This window comes from Aotus nancymaae, unplaced genomic scaffold (genome assembly GCF_030222135.1).
Source record: "Aotus nancymaae isolate 86718 unplaced genomic scaffold, 86718_ANA_hifiasm-v0.15.2.pri h1tg000067l, whole genome shotgun sequence".
In the NCBI taxonomy this organism is placed as follows: domain Eukaryota; kingdom Metazoa; phylum Chordata; class Mammalia; order Primates; family Aotidae; genus Aotus; species Aotus nancymaae.
In genome coordinates, this window is record NW_026988482.1 from 31,935,420 (window position 1) to 31,953,552 (window position 18,133).

At 38.6% G+C, this 18,133-nt stretch overlaps 1 protein-coding gene across 1 annotated transcript in view; it reads right to left on the reverse strand.

The window, feature by feature from the left end:
- Window positions 1-18,133, reverse strand: part of DNAH12 (dynein axonemal heavy chain 12) — a 243,749-nt gene that overhangs the window by 129,388 nt on the left and 96,228 nt on the right. The window contains exons 31-38 of the mRNA XM_064367223.1: window positions 17,605-17,788; window positions 17,327-17,467; window positions 12,758-12,841; window positions 12,006-12,194; window positions 8,756-8,875; window positions 6,985-7,173; window positions 4,834-4,985; window positions 1,053-1,191 (exon numbers count right to left, since the gene is read on the reverse strand). Of these exons, the coding sequence (XP_064223293.1) occupies window positions 1,053-1,191; window positions 4,834-4,985; window positions 6,985-7,173; window positions 8,756-8,875; window positions 12,006-12,194; window positions 12,758-12,841; window positions 17,327-17,467; window positions 17,605-17,788 (1,198 nt within the window). The remainder of the gene's footprint in view (window positions 1-1,052; window positions 1,192-4,833; window positions 4,986-6,984; window positions 7,174-8,755; window positions 8,876-12,005; window positions 12,195-12,757; window positions 12,842-17,326; window positions 17,468-17,604; window positions 17,789-18,133) is intronic.

Here is an 18,133-nt window from a genome sequence, read left to right on the forward strand (position 1 = left end):
TTTTCTTCACTGAATAAATTTTTCTTTCCAACTTCTATTTCAGGTTCAGGGAGTACACATGCAGGTTATATGGGTAATTGTGTGTTACGGGGGTTTGGTGTATAGATTATTTCATCACTGAGGTAATAAGCATAGTACCCAATACACGGTTTTTCAGTCCTCACCCTCTTCCCCACTTCTACTCTCCAGTAGCCCCAATTTCTGTTGTTTCCTTCTTTGTGTTCATCTGTACTCAACAACATATCTGTAAACTAACTTACTTAATGCATTAATCTTTACATTTGGCAGCTTTTTATAGCCAAAATAAATGTGGATGCTTTCTTATAGTTCTAATACTTTTGGAACTTACTTGTCTATTGAAAAAATAAACCAAAATTATTGTTTTCATTCAAATAAAGCTCCAGAGTAAAGAAGTTCTAAATTTGTAAGATTCTGAAGTTGAGGGAAGTATATAGTCTTAAAACAATAGAAATGGGGTCAGGAGAGAATGGATAGGTATATATTTAGGAATGGATGATAAAAATGGCAATTAGAAAAGGTTTCATGAAGTAGTTTCACCTTGGCACATTTGAGGTCAAAGGGTGGGATGCACTCACGTGGTTCCTGTCACAGGTCACACAATAGCCCATGGTTTGAAACGTCCAGCGAGCAGCAAATGCCCCTGAGGACCATCCAGGAGTCTTGAGAGAACAATTCAAGGTCCTCTCATTTCTCCCGGGGTCTCCCAATCCCTGCCCCACTGTGCACGCATGCACGTGCGTGTGTGCATGTGTGTGTGGTGTGTCTTTTATACTCCCTTCACCAGTTAAGAAATCAATTGTTGCTTTTCAAGCTTAAAAAAAAGGTAATAAAGCTCAATAACCCACTATTAATGTAAAAATGTTCTCTGAAACTTTTGTCATTAATTTCAAAACTTGTAACTCCCCAAACATTTGAAAGTTTTAAATTTATAGATGTATACAGTTGCTTATTTAATGTACAATTTTAAACACTGATCAAATAAGGCAAAAGAATTAATAATGATAGACCCACGTTTGTATCTTTAAACTAACCTGAACCTGATTGGCACTGGTCCGTGCAGAAAAGTTAACATAAAAAGGAAAGTACCGGTCCTTTTCCAAGTGATTCATTAGCTTGTCCTTCACATACACAGACTTTCCTGTACCCGTTGGACCCACAAAAAGCAGTGGCCTTAATGAAAACAATGAATATATTATTCAAAATGGAAAAAAGTCAGTATACATTTCTACTAAAGGAGGCTGTAGTTAAAAGCTTACATAAGAATCAAATCATCTTCATTAAAAACTCATTTTACCCATAATTATTATTTCATAAAATATGTATAAAAGTAATGATTGGCATACATTTTTCCATAATGTTGCAGGGACTTTATTTTGTATCATTTTTTATTCTTTTTTTGAGACAGAGTCCAGCCCAGGCTGGAGTACAGTGGCATGATCTTGGCTCACTGCAACCTCCACCTCCCAGGTTCAAGCAATCCTCCTGCCTCAGCCTCCCAAGTAGCTGGGACTACAGGCATGCACCACCATACCTGGCTATTTTTTGTATTTTTAGTAGAGACAGGTTTCACTATGTTGGCCAGCCTGGTCTCAAACTCCTGACCTCAGGTGATCCACCTGCCTCAGCCTCCCAAAGTGCTGAGATTACAGGCATGAGCCACGATGCCCGAACTATTTCTATTTTTTGAGATGAGGTCTCACTCTGCCACCCAGTCTGGAATGAAGTGGCACGATCATAGCTCACTGCAGCCTCAAACTCCTGGGCTCAAGTGATCCTCCTGTCTCAGCTTCCCAAGTAGCTAGAACTACAGGTGGCATGTCACCACACCCAGCTAATTTTTTTACTTTCAATGTTTTGAAGAGACAAGACCTGGCTATTTTGCCCATGCTGGTCTCAAACTCTCAGCCTCAAGTGATTCTCTCATCCCAGCCTCCCAAAGCACTGGGATTACAGACAGGAGCCACTGTGCCTGGCCTTGCAGATACTTTCACAGTAATAAACTATTATTTGAATAGATATAATGTTGCTATATACAAAATGCTTATAAAATAAGTAATAATATGCTTAACTTTTTAAAACAGAAAGTCAAAGTCTATCTCCTCAGAAAAGAGCTGTATTTGTACTTTTCAGTTAGGGTACAGACTTGGGGGCACCATGTGGAACAGAATAACAGGGTGATGACAATAAGACAGCTGTAGGCTGTTTCACAGTGATCTCAATAGCCAAAGGTTTTGTGAGGGATGGAATGACAGTGAATTCAAAAGCTAACAGTTATATATACTGTTAACAGCATTTTAAAATCAATTCAATTACTAACTGAAAATATTTGTCTAAAAGCAAACTCTAGTGAATTCTCTATTCAGTGAGGCTTCAAGCAAGATTTCAGATTTTTTTTTTTTTTTTTTTTGAGGTGGAGTTTTGCTCTTGTTGTCCAGGTTGGAGTGCAATGGCACTATCTTGGCTCACCACAACCTCCGCCTCCCAGGTTCAAGCTATTCTTCTGCCTCACCCTCCTGAGTAGCTTGGATGACTACAGTGTAGCAATTGTATGAATAGTACCTGTGCCTTTGTCACCAGTAGAAATCATAGCTATTATTCTACACATTACAATTGTTATAGTGTCTCAAAAATATCCCTCATGCCCATTCCTTCTTCAAAGGTATTATAGTCATCAGACCCACTGACAGATCTTGTTATTTAATGAGCTAAGAAAGAAACATATATATTACTACTATAGCCCAAATATGTTCAATATTTTAATAAATGTATTTCAACATAGAAAAAAATTGGCTGGGCACAGTGGCTCATGTCTGTAATCCCAACACTTTGGAAAGCCAAGGTGAGTGAATCACTTGAGGCCAGGAATTTGAGACCAGCCTGGCCCAAGTGGTGAAACCCCGTCTCTACCAAAAATACAAAAAAATTAGCCAAGCGTAGTGGCAGGAGCCTGTAATCCCAGATACCCAGGAGGCTGAGGCAGGAGAATCACTTGAACCCAGGGGGCAGAGGTTGCAGTAAGCTGAGATCATACCACTGCACTCCAGCCTGGGAAACAGAGAACAACTCTGTCTCAAGAAAAAATAAAATAATATATATATAATTACATATATATGTATGGTTTGCATATATATATATATATATATATAGTTTACTGTATAATTCTATTTATACTTATTTATTTAAAAGTATTATTCTGGCAAATGGTTCTTGACACAAAAGAACTGTATTGCCGGGCACAGTGGCTCACACATGTAATTCCAGCACTTTGGGAGGCTGAGGCAGGTGGATTCCTTGAGCTCAGGAGTTCGAGATCAGTCTGGGCAACCCTGTCTCTACAAAAAAAAAAAAAAAAAAAAAAAACACGCCACATGGCATAGTGGTGCATGCCTGTAGTCCCAGCTACATGGGAGGCTGATGCAGGAGGATCGCTGGAACCTGGGAAATTAAGATTGCAGCGAGTCATGACTGTGCCACCATACTCCAGACTGGGTGACAGAGTGAGACCCTATCTCAAAAAAAAAAGAACTGCTACACTAGGAATGTCCCAGAATTGGCAACTGTCTTCCTTGCTTAGCTTTTAAATGCAAAAATGCAACTACAGACACAAAATAGGGGTAAACTAATTTTCCCTCATAAGCTATTTTTTCTGTTTTTTCTTTTAAACAAGATAAAATTATTCATAGAATGCATTCAGAAACAGGTTCTTTATCAAAAAAAGACATTTATGAATATAATATTGTCTAGTTTAAATACTATGAATGATAAATTATGCCTAGTGTTTTGAAAGAAAAATAAATATTAAATGTTATTAAGAAAGTTGGTATGGATATGCAAACAGTACATATTTTTTATTAGTTTCATGTGTCTTTTTTTGATGGACTCTTCTGAGTTAAGTCTGAGTTTTTAATATTAAGTTATGGAATCCACAACTGGCATAGGGCATATGTGAAAATGCCAAATGTAATAGGAGAATGACATCTCAGGAGTACACTTAATCTTTCAGTGGAATGCATACTGTGTGTGTGTGGAGGGAGAGGGGCAGAGGCGAAGGGGACAGGGGGACAGAGGGGCAGAGGGACAGAGGGGGAGAGGGGAGAGGGGAGAGGGGAGAGGGGAGAGGGGAGAGGGGAGAGGGGAGAGGGGAGAGGGGAGAGGGGAGAGGGGAGAGGGGGTGGGAGGGGGCAGGCGGAAGACGGGGTGGGAGGGGGGCAAAGGGGGAGAGGGGGAGAGCGGGTGTTTAGCTTTTGTTGTCCTGGCTGGAGTACAATGGCGCAGTCTCGGCTCACTGCAACCTTTGCCTCCCAGGTTCAAGCCATTTTCCTCCCTCAGCCTCCTGAGTAGCTGAGATTACAGGTATGTGGCACCACGCCTGGCAATTTTGTATTTTTAATAGAGGCGGGGTTTCTCCACATTGGTCAGGCTGGTCTCAAATTCTTGACTTCAGGTGATTTGCCCACCTTGGCCTCCCAAAGTGCTGGAATTACAGGCATGAGCCACCACGCTCAGCCCAATGCATATCTTTTTAACAGTAACACTGCAGCAGACTTTCAGTGTGCTGTTACAAATCAGAAAAATGTTAGGTGACTTATGAGGCAGCAAAGTATGATGGCAAGGGCTTTGGAGTGGGCAATGGGAAATGTGCATTCCAGGTTTGCCAATACCAACAGATGTCACCATGAACATGTCAATTAGTCCCCCAGGATCTCAGTTATCTGAAAAACAATGATCTTAAATACTTCAAAAAATTGCCATAATCCTATTAAAATGGTACTTTTACATTTCAAAATACTTGTTTATAGCAGAGTTCCTTACTTTGCGTAGGTAATACTCAAATCCATTAGAAATGTATATCTAATTGTGTCCATCGTAGGGACTATGATGTCGTGAATCTTGGTTTGTTTATCTCCTAAATTAGTATTTTTAATTAATTCATTCCAGTGGAGCCAGCGACCTCTGTTTTTCAACTACAAGAAAAGATAAGTTTTAAAATACTAAAACCATGTACTTATTACATCTGAAAGGCTCTTGTCAACATTTATATTATATTAGCTTTTAAAAACTTTAGCCTTCCCACTTTTAATGAAATATTACAACCATATTAAAGAACACATATAACATATTTTAAGTCATAAAGCGGATTAATAAAATAAGCATTCATGAAAACACCACTCAATTTAAGAAATACTTCTTAAATTTTCCTTTTTAATAACCTGAAAAACACAGTGAAACTTTTGTTATCACATATTCAAAATATCTAACATTTCAGATATTTTTGCCTTGATGTCTTCTTAACATTCAATATTCCCCAAATGCCTTCAAGATGTTCTTTTGCATACATCAAGTATTTATTTGAAAGCTACTCTAATGTACCTCAAGTAACAATTTCCTGGATTTTGGCTTTAATTTTTTTATTTTAAAATAAATGGGCAATAATCTAACTAAAAATAAAATATCCGTAAAACCACTACATTTGTTTCTCTAACATTATTTTCTTTAGCATTTTGATCCAGGCTGAAACAACCAGGAAATATATCAGCATAGCTGTATTGATGGTTACAATATGAAATTCTTCTGAACCACCAGCTAAATAGCTGCTATCCTGACACCCCTGAGTGCCTCCCAATCTTCACTCCAGCCCCAATCATCTTCTTCTCCAGGTTGTTATGACCCCTCCCTGGAGACCCCCAGCCCTTCCACTGTTTTTTTTATTTTTTATTTTTTTTGAAATGGAGTCTTGCTCTGTCACCAGACAGGAGTACGGTGGCACGATCTCGGCTCATTACAACCTTTGCCTCCCGGGTTGAAGCAATTTCCCTGCCTCAGCCTCCCGAGTAGCTGGGACTACAGGTGGGTGCCACCATGCCTGGCTAATTGTGTGTGTGTGTGTGTGTGTGTGTGTGTGTGTGTGTGTGTGTGTGTGTTTAGTAGAGACAGGGTTTCACCATGTTGGCGAGGATAGTGTCGATCTCCTGACCTGGTGATCCGCCCGCCTTGGCCTCCCAAAGTGCTGGGATTACAGGCATGAGCCACGGTGCCCGGCCCTTCCACTATTAAGTAACAGAAGTTTTAATACCTGCCAAAGTAGTGGGACTCTAGGACCCTATTCCAGAGCTGTGGCTGGAATCTCTGAATCTTTTCCTATCTTGCAGCAAATTATACATCTATATATGTTGTATGTTTCAATGGAGGTATGTTGCAAGTTTGGGTGAATGTTTCTTTAGTAATTCATATTTGTATGTTTTTAAGTTTTAGCTTTTTTTTAATCAACATTAAATATATACATATTTTACAGTCGAAAGATTTATAAGATTAAGAAAAACAGCATTTCCCTATTCTCACTTTCCCCTTCCTAGAGACCTTTACCTCTCTAAGCTGGATTGTTTGATATTTATTTTCAATTCTAAAAGAATATGCTTGTGTTACTATCTCTTTTTCACTTTTAGAGATTACTTTATTGACTTCCTGCTATGACTAATGAGGATGAGACCCTCTTTCTGGCCATATTCTGAAAATTCTGTGTCAGCATGGTTTGGGGGAAAGGGTCCTGAACTATTAGGAGAACTGGAGTCAAGTTCTGGCTCTGCTAGTCACTAACCTTTCTAGGTTTACTTCCTTATCATAAAACTTGAGATTTAGGTCAAATGATAACTAATGCTCTATCTAGATCTTACAGGGTATGAAATAAAATTTGTAAGAATCAAATAATTATTCAAATACTTGCTGTTTAAAAAATGCTTTGGGGATTTAATAAAATGAAAATTTTAAATGTAAAATTATAAAAATATTATTAAAGCAAATTTATTTATACAGCCAGTAAGTTATGGGAGGTGAAACTAAAAAGAAGGGAGACTAAAAAGCTCACCACAGGAGTCAAAATGACTCTAGGATGAAAATGCAGGAGCTTTGTCTGCTGATCCAAGGCTTTGTGTTTTATTTGACTATACCAAGCTTTCCGTGTCATACCTCATACACGTAGTCATAGACCAGGCCTTTTTCATCAAATGGGCATTCCCATTTACCGACAGAGTCTGGCACTGGGTTTTCTTCATCTTTTCCCAGTATGATTAATCGTATAAAAGCATCAAAAACGTGACGGCCATCTGTATCACAACTTCCTCCAATAGACCAAATCAAAGAGAATATAAAGGAAGCCTGTTGGTGGAGAAAAATTTAACTTATAGCAATTATTTTAAAAGAAATTTTAGGAGAAATTTAACCAAAATTCAACATGTTAGGACCTGCTCGACCTACTTGAACAAGGTCATAAATGTAAATAAAGTGGAATGGAGCACTGCTCAGCCATGTAGGGTCATTTCTCTGGCAATTTCTATCAAAATATATGCATGTCTTTTTTTTTTTTTTTTTTCTGTTTGTTTTTTGAGACAGGATCTCGCTCTGGTTGCCCAGGCTGGAGTGTAGTGGCACAATCTCAACTCACTACAACCTCAACTCCCCAGTTCAGGTGATTCTTCTGCCTTTGTCCTGAGTAGCTGGGACTACAGGCATACACCACAAAGCCTAATTTTTTTTTTCTTTTTTCCAGTTTTGTCTTCTACTTACTCATCTGATAATGTTTTATTTTTTTTAAGTAGAGATAGGGTTTTGCTATGCTGCCCAGGCTGGTCTTAAACTCCCAGACTCAGCAGTCCACCTGCCTCAGCCTCCCAGAGTGCTAGGATTATAGGCATGAGCTACTGTGCCTGGCCCAGTATCTATCAAAATTTTAAACACCATACTGGCCGAGTATGGTTGTTCACACCTGTAATCCCAGAGCTTTGAAAGACTGAGGTAGAAGGATTGCTTGAAGTCAGGAGTTTGAGATCAGCCTGGGCAACATAGTAAGACCCTCATCTCTACCACACACACACACACACACACACACACACACAGTTTCTTGTTTTTTGAGATGGAGACTTGCTCTGTCACCAGGCTGGAGTGCAGTGGCACAGTCTTGGCTCACTGCAACCTCCGCCTCCTGGGTGCAAGAGACTCCCTTGCCTCAGCCTCCTGAGTAGCTGGGACTACAGGCACACGCCACCATGCCTGACTAATTTTTTGTATTTTAGTAGAGATGGGGTTTCACCATGTTGGCCAGGGTGGTCTCCTGAACCCATGATCCACCCGCCTCAGCCTCCCAAAGTTCTGGGATTACAGGTGAGAGCCACTGTGCACAGCCCAAATTTGTTTAGTATTAAATCACCTTATCAAGTGTTTATCAAATTATACTCTTTCAAAAAAAATAGGATAGTTGCCAGGCCTAGTGGCTCATGCCTATAACCCCAGCACTTTGAGAGGCCGAGGTGGGTGGATCATGAGGTCATGAGTTCAAAACCAGCCTGTCCATGATGGTGAAACCCCATCTCTACTAAAAATACAAAAATTAGCCAGGTGCAGTGGCAGGCACCTGTAATCCCAGGTACTCGGGAGGCTGAGGCAGGAGAATCGCTTGAACCCATGGGGCAGAGGTTGCAGTGAGCCAAGATCATACCACTGCACTCCAACCTGGGCAACAGAGTGAGACTCTAGTTTTGGTTCCTTCTGACATTTTAATTTCTTTAGTGCTTGTTAATATCAGAATACCAGGTGTCATGGCATCTTTAGTGTCTCCAGCTATTCTTTCAATGCTCACCAAAAAATAGCTTTGAATCTTGTCATGTCTTTCTCAATATACATATCATGTACCAGAAGCATAATTTATTCTGTAATTTAAAACTACATGAAGTATAAAACAAACCATAATCCAAACACGAATGTGCTTGCTAGAAGGATCATCTTCTACCACATTACAAAGTAGTACTTCAAAGAGGCGTGTGAGAGATACAACCACATTGCTGTTGCTTGTAGGAATCAGTTCCTGCAAGGTGAAAACAAGGTAACTTTCTTAATTTTCATCATATGTAGAAAATAAACACTTTATTTTTAAAAACTGATAAAAGTAAGCATGGTTTAAATAAGGTCTCTCTTTTTTTTTTAGATAGAGTCTCACTCTTACCCAGGTTGGAGTCCAGTTGCACAATCATAGCTCACTGCAGCCTCCAACTCCTGGGCTTAAGGGATTCTCCTACCTCACCCTCCCAAGTAGTTAGGACTATAGGTGTGCACCACCAGGCTAATTTTTTTTTTAAGTTAGGGTCTCACTCTGTTGCCCAGGCTAGAGTACAATGGTGTGATCACAGCTCAGTGTAGCCTCAACCTCCTGGACTCAGGCAATCCTTCTGCCTCAGCCTCCCAAAATGCTGGAATGAAGGCATGAGCCACCACACCTAGCCTCAGGAGGTCTTTATAATATTTAAACTTAGAATATTTAAGTAGGCATGATAAAACATTTCTGAAATATTTTAGTTTGCCATATTATATTCCACAACTATACATAACAATTGTACAATCACACATAACATTCTAAATTATCTGACAAATCAAAACTAGCTACAGTAAGAGAATGTTCTAAGGATAGCAGAAATGAAGTCTCTAGGAGCCATTCATTCATCTATTCAACAAACATTTATGAAAAACACACATACCTATGTGGCAAGCTAGGAGATATGAAAATAAAAGAATCTCTAAAAAGGAGTGATAATAAATTAAATAGGCAAAAATAATATGATATAATAATGATATGACAGAGAAAGTCTCAGGGAAGATGGAGGCTACTAGAGTGCTTGGGATAAACAACTGGAGGAGTGGACAAGGAGGAAAATGGGAGAGAGTTACATCAAGGAGGGCTTCCTGGAGGAAGTAATAATAGCTGAGCTGAATTTGGAAGGAAAATGTTAGTTTGCCAGGTGAACAAGGGAAGTATGTTCAAGGCAGGGGAAACTATGTATACAAAGAAATGGAGATGTGAGCAGACACAGATTAAGGGGATTCTGTAGGATAGGAAAATAGGGTATGAAGGACAAATGGCCAAAAATAAGGCTTGAGAAATAGACAACAGTCAGATCCTGAAAAGTTTTATATGTTGTATTAAGATTTAATTACAAGAGAAAGAGTTCCAAGGGAAGGTTTTAAATAAAGAAATAAACAGAAAGGATTTGTGTTTTGCAAACTTCATTCTATAGCAGGATGTAGACTAGACCAGAGCAGCTCTATTGTATTGGATTCAGGTAGGAGGTGATGAAGGTCAGAACTGAGATACTATAATAGCAAGAGTGGGGTGAGGAGGTGGCTCAGAAACAAGGATGGAAAGAATACAGATATAAACACTATCAAGAAGGGAAAAATCAATAGATCCTGGGGTCTGGGTGCAATGGCTCATGCCTGTAATCCCAGCACTTTGGGAGGCTGAAGTGGGAGGATTGCTTGAGGCCAGGAGTTCGAGAACAGCCTGGCCAACACGGTAAAACCGCATCTCTACCAAAAAATAAAAAAAAAAAAATAGCCAAGCGTGGTGGTGCAAGCCTGTAATTCTAGTTACCTAGGAGGCTAAGGCATGAGAATCACTGGAACCTGAAAGGTAGAGGTTGCAGTGAGATTGCACCACTGCACTCCAGCCTGGGAGATAAAAAGAGACTGTCTCAAAACAAACAAACAAACAAACAAACAAACTGGAGAATGAACTATGAGAAAAAAATCCATTACTCATTACATGGGAAGATAAAGACTATTTTGTATTATTTATAACATACAGCATTAGAGCTTTAAAACTCCAAAAGGACTTTATTTTCTCTGTGAAGACACTATACAGAATCTTCATAAACTGGAATTGTTCATTTTTTCTTTTAAATGGCACTTTTCTCTAACCCTAAAACAGTATTTTAGGATGATAAATCTGAGTATCTCTTTCCCCTCTCTATATCAATATATTTATTTATATGTAAGAAACTTTGTGTGTGTGTGTGTGTGTGTCTGTGTGTGTGTGTGTGTAGGTTATGGTGCTAATGGTTGAACAGTGGTTCCCAAAAAGATATTTCCATGTTCTAACCTGAGGAACTTATAAATGTGATCTTATATGGAAAATGTCTCTGAAGAAGTAATTAAGTTAAACATCTCAAGAGGAGGACATCATTCTGGATTATCTGGTGGATGCTAAATCCAAGTTCTAGCAAGTGTCACATGGAGGAGAGACATACGGAGTAGAAGGCCATGTGAAGATGGAAGGAGAGGTTGGAGTTATGTAGTCACAAACCAAGGAACACGTGAGGATACTAGAATCTGGACAAGGTAAAGAAAGAGTCTCCCTTAGAGCTTCCAAAGCAGTATGGCCCTATAAATATCCTAGTTTCAGATTTCTGGCCTCCAGAACTGTGAGAGAATACATTTCCAGTTTTGGGCTGTTTTTTGGTTTTGGGGGGTTTTTTTTGAGATGAAGTCTTGCTCTGTTGCCTAGGCTGGAGTGCAGTGGTACAATCTCAGCTCACTGCAACCTCCATCTTCCAGGTTCCAGCAATTCTCCTGCCTCAGCCTCCCGGATAGCTCGGATTACAAGCATACATCACCATGCCCAGCTAATTTTTATATCTTTAGTAAAGATGGGATTTCACCATATTGTCCAGACTAGTCTTGAATTTCCGACTTCAAGTAATTCGTCTACCCCAGCTTCCCAAAGTGTGCTGGGATTACAGAAATGAGCCACCGTGTCTGTAGTTTTAGCCATCAAGTTTGTGGTAATTTGTTATGACAGCCCCAGGAAGCTAATACAATATGTAAAGCTTTCTCATAAAATACTAAGTATTAAATAACTCAAACTCACTAAATATACATGTGAGTTTTTAGAAGCACATATTTAAAATAATTTGAAATACAAAAAGTAATTGGAATTTTTAAAGCTTTAGACACTATGGTTGTATACAAATAGTTTAGCTGGAGTAAATTCAACCCCTGGGTGATTCAGCCATAACTTGATCAATATAAAACCAAGGGAATAGTAAATGTGTAAGGATAAACTGTTTTTCGTTATTCATTCTACCAACCACTGTGACTTTACACTTAATCAAGTTGAATGGAAACTAAAGACACTTGAATAGGTCAGAGAATTATAGGATTACCTTGCATTTTTTCTTACGATGCTTTAAAGAGGGTGGTATTAACCAGGCAAAAAGTCCTCTCAGAAGAGCCTGATGTTCTGGTTCAGATAGAGGTCCTTTCAGTGAATTCAACCAAGAAGACACAAGCGGTTCCCATCCTAACTGTGAGGGCTCCAAATAAATCATACCACAACGGCTTACAGTGGCAGGCTAGAGAAAAAAGACAGTTCTTTCTTTTTCTACTGTTGCTTTTATACTAGTGGCAGCTGGCAATTATCAACTACTTCTTGGGATGACTTATGAGGCCCTTCACAATCTAGCTCCCATCTGCCTCACATAGCTTCACGTAAGTCTAAATGTTCCCCATACAGAAAATTATTTGCAGTTCAGTTCCCCAGACACGTGGCTCCATGTCTTTTAACATTATCTTGATTTGGAAATGCTTAGGATTTCCAAATCCAATCTCCCTGGAGAAGTCTTACATCTTTCTCAAAATCACATCCAACACTCAGTCACCTTCCACAGTGCTCTTCTAACCCTCCTCCTTACAGATGCTCACTCCTCTCCACACTCTTAAAGCACTAACATGTAGCTGTGTATTGAGATTATTTATTAGGATGCTTCTCACCCTCCCTCAACAAGCATACGCTGTGTCTTATTCATCTTTGTATTCCCAGTGCCTAACCCATTTGCTGACATATAATAAAAAATACTTATTGGCTAAATTAATGAAGAAATAAACAAACTGCTATTGTATTAAATTATGAACTTACAGACGCCTGGGAAAGGTCCATTGTTTCAAAGATGAGGCTCATCTGGGGGGACATCTGAATAATTTCTCCACTCATAAGGCAAAGCTAAAGGCAATTATTTTTAAAACATTTACTTTTAAAACTTTCAAGCTTCTCAGATAAAAATTTATACTATATATAAGATAAAGTAGCTCCTGTGATATAATGAAATAAGAATTAGAATGGAAGCCAGAAATCTTAATTCTAGATCCAGCCATGTTACTACTGTTAAGCAAATACTGAGTCTCAGTCTCTTCATCTATAAAACAGGAGTAATATCTCTCTTGTAGAATTGTGAGAAGGGAAACTATTAGACAAAGTCCGAAACCTATAAAATCCTATATAAATATCAGCTATTAAGAAAATTAAATGAGTCCGTGATCTCAGCACTTTGCAAGGCCAAGGCGGGCAGATCACGAGGTCAGGAGATCGAGACCATCCTGGCCAACATGGTGAAACCCTGTCTCTACCAAAGATACAAAAATTAGCTGGGTGTGGTGTTACACACCTCTAGTCCCAGCTACCTGGGAGGCTGAGGCAGGAGAATCGCTTGAACCTGGTAGGCGGATGTTACAGTGAGCCGAGATCATACCACTGCACTCCAGCCTGGTGACAGAGTAAGACTCCGTCGCAAAAAAGAAAAGAAAAAAAGAAAATTAAATAAAATACTACCGAATTTATAGTTACCATAGACCTTTTTATTAAATTAAAAAAATAAAGACTAGCACAATGAGTATTCATATACCCACCTCTTAGATTTAATCAATGTTAAGATTTTGCCATATTACCACTGCCTTTTTAAAAAACTTTTCATTTTTTGAGTTGGAGTCTCACTCTGTCACCCAGGCTAGAGTGCCAGTGGTGTGATCTCAGCTCACTGCAACCTCTGCCTGCTGGGTTCAAGTGATTCTTCTGCCTCAGCCTCCCCAGTAGCTAGGACTACAGGCGCGTGCCATCACGCCCAGCTAATTTTTGTTTTGTTTTTCAGTAGAGACTAAATTTTTAGTAGAGACTGGGTTTTACCATATTGGCCAGGCTGGTCTCAAACTCCTGACCTCGTGATCTGCCTGCCTCGGCCTCCCAAAGTGCAGGGATTCTAGGTGTGAGCCACCGTGCCCAACCTTAAAAAACATTTTAAAGAGCATTATAGACATCATGGCATTTCACGCCCAAATGAAAATGTCTCGAAAATAAATATATTTTCTACGCAATCCAATAACATTATCACACCCAACAAAATTAGTAATTCCTTATCATCTAATACTCAAATTTCCTCAGTTGTACCAGAAATGTCTTTTCAATGGATTTATTCAGAGCAAAATTCAAAGACCATGTATTGAGTTTTTTATGTCTCCTTGGTTTCTCTTAATCTAAAACATTTCTTCTTTTATTAAATATGTCAAAAACTGAATTTATCAACTGCTTCCTTTCCCTCAAATTTCTATCTTCTCTGTTATTATTAAAGCCATCCTATCCCCTCAATCTCTTTGGCTCGTACCTTTGGAATTGTCATTAACTGTTTTGTTTTGTTTTTTGGGTTTTTTGTTGTTTTTGGTTTTGTTTTTTTTTTTAAGACGGAGTCTCACTCTTGTTACCCAGGCTGGAGTACAGTGGCATGATCTTGGCTCACTGCAACCTCCACCTCCCAGGTTCAAGCAATAATTCTTCTGCCTTAGCCTCCTGAGTAGCTGGGATTACAGGCATGTGCCACCACGCCCGGCTAATTTTTTGTATTTTTAGTAGAGACGGGGTTTTACCATATTGGCCAGGCTGGTCTTGAACTCCTGACCTTGTGACCTGTCTGCCTCAGCCTCCCAAAGTGCTGGGATTACCAACGTGAGCCACCACGCCTGGCCATCATTACCTTTATTAACTTGATACCTAAATTGATTTTATTACTAAAGTCTTTGAAATGCTTCCTCTACATTTAGTTTTCAGTGTTTCCTCTCTGCTTTTACAATCATCACTCTAGTTCCAGTTTTGCCCCATCTAGTCACAAGTCAACAATGAGAAATTTAACATTTGTGGATTCCGTTTCCTAGCTGCAAAATGAATGATGTAGAGCTGGATTGTCCAATATGGTAGCCGCTAGCCATATGTGGCTATTTATATTTAATTTTAACTAACTAAAACTAAAAGTTTAAATTCAGTTCTTCAACTGCACTAAGCCACACTTCAAATGCTCAGTAGCCACACATGACTAGTGGCTACCTTATCAGAGAACGCAGGTAGTTTCATTATTGTAAAAAGTTCTACTGGACATGCTGGTCTTGAATCCTTCTCATCTTTGACCAGATGATTTCAGCAAACACTCTCCTACTCTCCACACATTTGAAAGGTAGGGTCAGCATTCTCCTCACTGTCCCATGTCGTTTCCCAACTACTTCTATTCCACCCCAGTGACAACCCTTGCTCCTTTGACAACTCCTGCTTTTTTGCTGCCACTCAACAGCACCCAATGATTCCCTCCTCCATAGCTAAAGGCCCAATCTCTCTCTCCACTATAACTCTTGCCTGCTCCAGTGTTAAAAAGACTGAGAATCTCAACACAGCAGCCCATCAGATCCTTGACTACCTTGCTCCACTTCAGCCATCCACTTTATATATCTGGAACCTTCTCTCCTAAAATATTATACAGTTCTGAAATATTAAATTCAAGTATCTCAGTCTCTGCCCATAGCCTCCAATCCATCCAGTTATTTCATTCATTGTCTCCTGCTACACTTGCTCTTCATTTTCACAAGATTTTCACATCCCTGATGTTTTTACTTCTTTCATTAGGCAACTTCTGTCCTACGGTCTAATGCTTCTACCATTCTTATGTCAATATCTTTAAAGTCTTACTATATTTCCAGGCCTGAAATATCACCCATGCTTAAGCTGCTTAGACTGGTAGAGAGTATCTCACAAAGGCAGACGGTGGTACTACTACTACCAATGTATGATCTTCCACTCAATCAGGCTCTCAGTGCTACCCAGAAATGTTTCTACATTTTCCTAGGTAGCTCTCTTTCCCATTTTCCACAATGGCTAATTTTGCAAAGAACCAAGGCCTATCACTTCACGAAGAAAAGAGAAATCATCAGAAGGATTTGCCTTCAAATTTCCACAATCAAATACATACACTCACCTCTAACTCTTTTTTCATAATTTCCTCTCATGTAACAAGAGACAATCCATTCACTTGGCTCTGAATTCTTAGACTTCACTCTCCAATTAGAATAACTTTTCTACTTCTTGTCGATTTATTTTCTACCCTCAGCTCAACCACTACTACACAATGAATGAAGGAATGTGGATGACAAACCACCTATAATAAAGTGCTTGAGTATAGCTTCTTTTTTTATTTTTGAGAGAGAGTCTTGCTTTGTTGCCCAGGCTGGAGTGCAGTGGTGTGATCTCAGTTCACTGCAACCTCCTCCTCCTGGGTTCAAGTGATTTTCCTGCCTCGGCCTCCCAAGTAGCTGAGATTACAGGCACCCACCACCACACCCAGCTAATTTTTTAAAGTTTTATTTTAGTAGAGACAGGGTTTCACCATGTTGCTCAGGCTGGTCTCGAACTCCTGACCTCAAATCATCTGCCCACCTCCGCCTCCCAAAGTGCTGGAATTACAAGCGTGAGCCACTGCGCCTGGCCTTGAGTAAATATTCAAATGCTAATTAAATGAGTTTGCTTATTTAGTAGTATAGTCATTTCATGTAAATATGAAAATAAATTACGATATATTCACACACTAGGATACTAATAGATATAAAAGGCAAAAGTTAATGAAACTCAACTACAACAATATAAGCATCACACATATATTGATTTTAAAAAAAGAAAAACACTAAAGAGTATGAGTCCATTTACATGAAGTTCAAGGGCTGGCAAAACTAATTCTTCATAGAAGTCAGAAGAGTGATTATCTCTAGAGGAAGATATACAAACTGGAAAGGAACATAAGTGAATCTTGTAGGGTATAGGAAATTTCATGTGTCATTTTTTGGGTTGGCGATTATGTGAATGTACAAATACACTTTTAAAAATCACAGAATCTGTACTTGAAATTGGTGTACATTTGATACTTTATATATGTTGTCTCTCAATTAAAATAAATATTAGAATACTTTCACTTGCTAGTTCTTTTGTGTATCTCATAGCCCCTAAGGTGATATACTATATATAAACACTGAAGCATTTCATGTTTTCAAAAGGAATGAGGCTTTTGTTATTTTCTCCTAAAATATTAAAGTTCTATAAGAAACCATAAGACTAAAGCCACTTAACTTATTCTCACCTGGATTACTACGCCTTCTGGCTAACACGGAAATTTTAATACAACACTTTCATTCTATAAAAAAAATTAAGCCAAGGACTTAATTTATACTACTTACTATAGCACAGTTTTCACTGAAAAGCGAATTTATAAACCTCAACTTGCTGCATCCTTTATTATATTTTATTTTTGCATCCTTTATTTTAAATAGGGTCTTAGTTGATTAGTTGTTGAACACATAAAATTGCTTAATCATGGCTGAATCTGCTGCTCTTTTGATCATGATTTACCTTTTTATTATCATCCAATACTGTGTTCATGCTCTCTATCCACAAAGTGTCAATAGGACCATCAAATACAACCCATTTCCGGTCAGGTGTTTCTGACAAGGCAAATTCTCTAAAAGTGTTAGCCACAATACCATCAGTCCACTGAGGAGGAAAAAAAAAAGAATTAAAAAGCTGTCTTCATAAAATTCGATTTAGGAGTGAAACTATGAAAATATTTCACATTTCTTGCTTTAACACACACTTTCCATAAGAGTTGAGAATGTTTTTATTTAGGTTACCTCATGAGACACTGGGTCAAACTGTCCAAAAAGTTGGCCCATGGTAATAGATTTGGGGTTTACAGTTCTATAAATGACCTTTTCTTCCTCTCCATAGCCATGTTCATTCATTAAAGTTAGCGTATCCGCCAGCACGTGCAGAACTTTTGTCTTAGCAGCAAAAGGCTCTCCTACTAACATAAAACTATTAAGGACAAGAAATAATAAGAGTCTTTAAAAAGTTAAATTATTTATATCAGCATATAAAACTTCACCTTGTGATAATTATTACTTATAATTTTTGAAATCATATGAATTTTTCTCAGACATGAGGAAAACATATTTAACTTCTGAACTGGTTAAATCAAATTCTTCACACTAAAATTATTTTCTCCAAGAAAAAATAATCTCCAAACGACAATGAAAACTTAATATCTGTATACTCTAACCTGAACTAAACTCAACCTAAAGCCTCCTAAGGAGAGAAATGGGAAAGATTTATATTCCCAAAGTCTTCATTTGCTATAAAATTATTAATGCTCTTTACTAT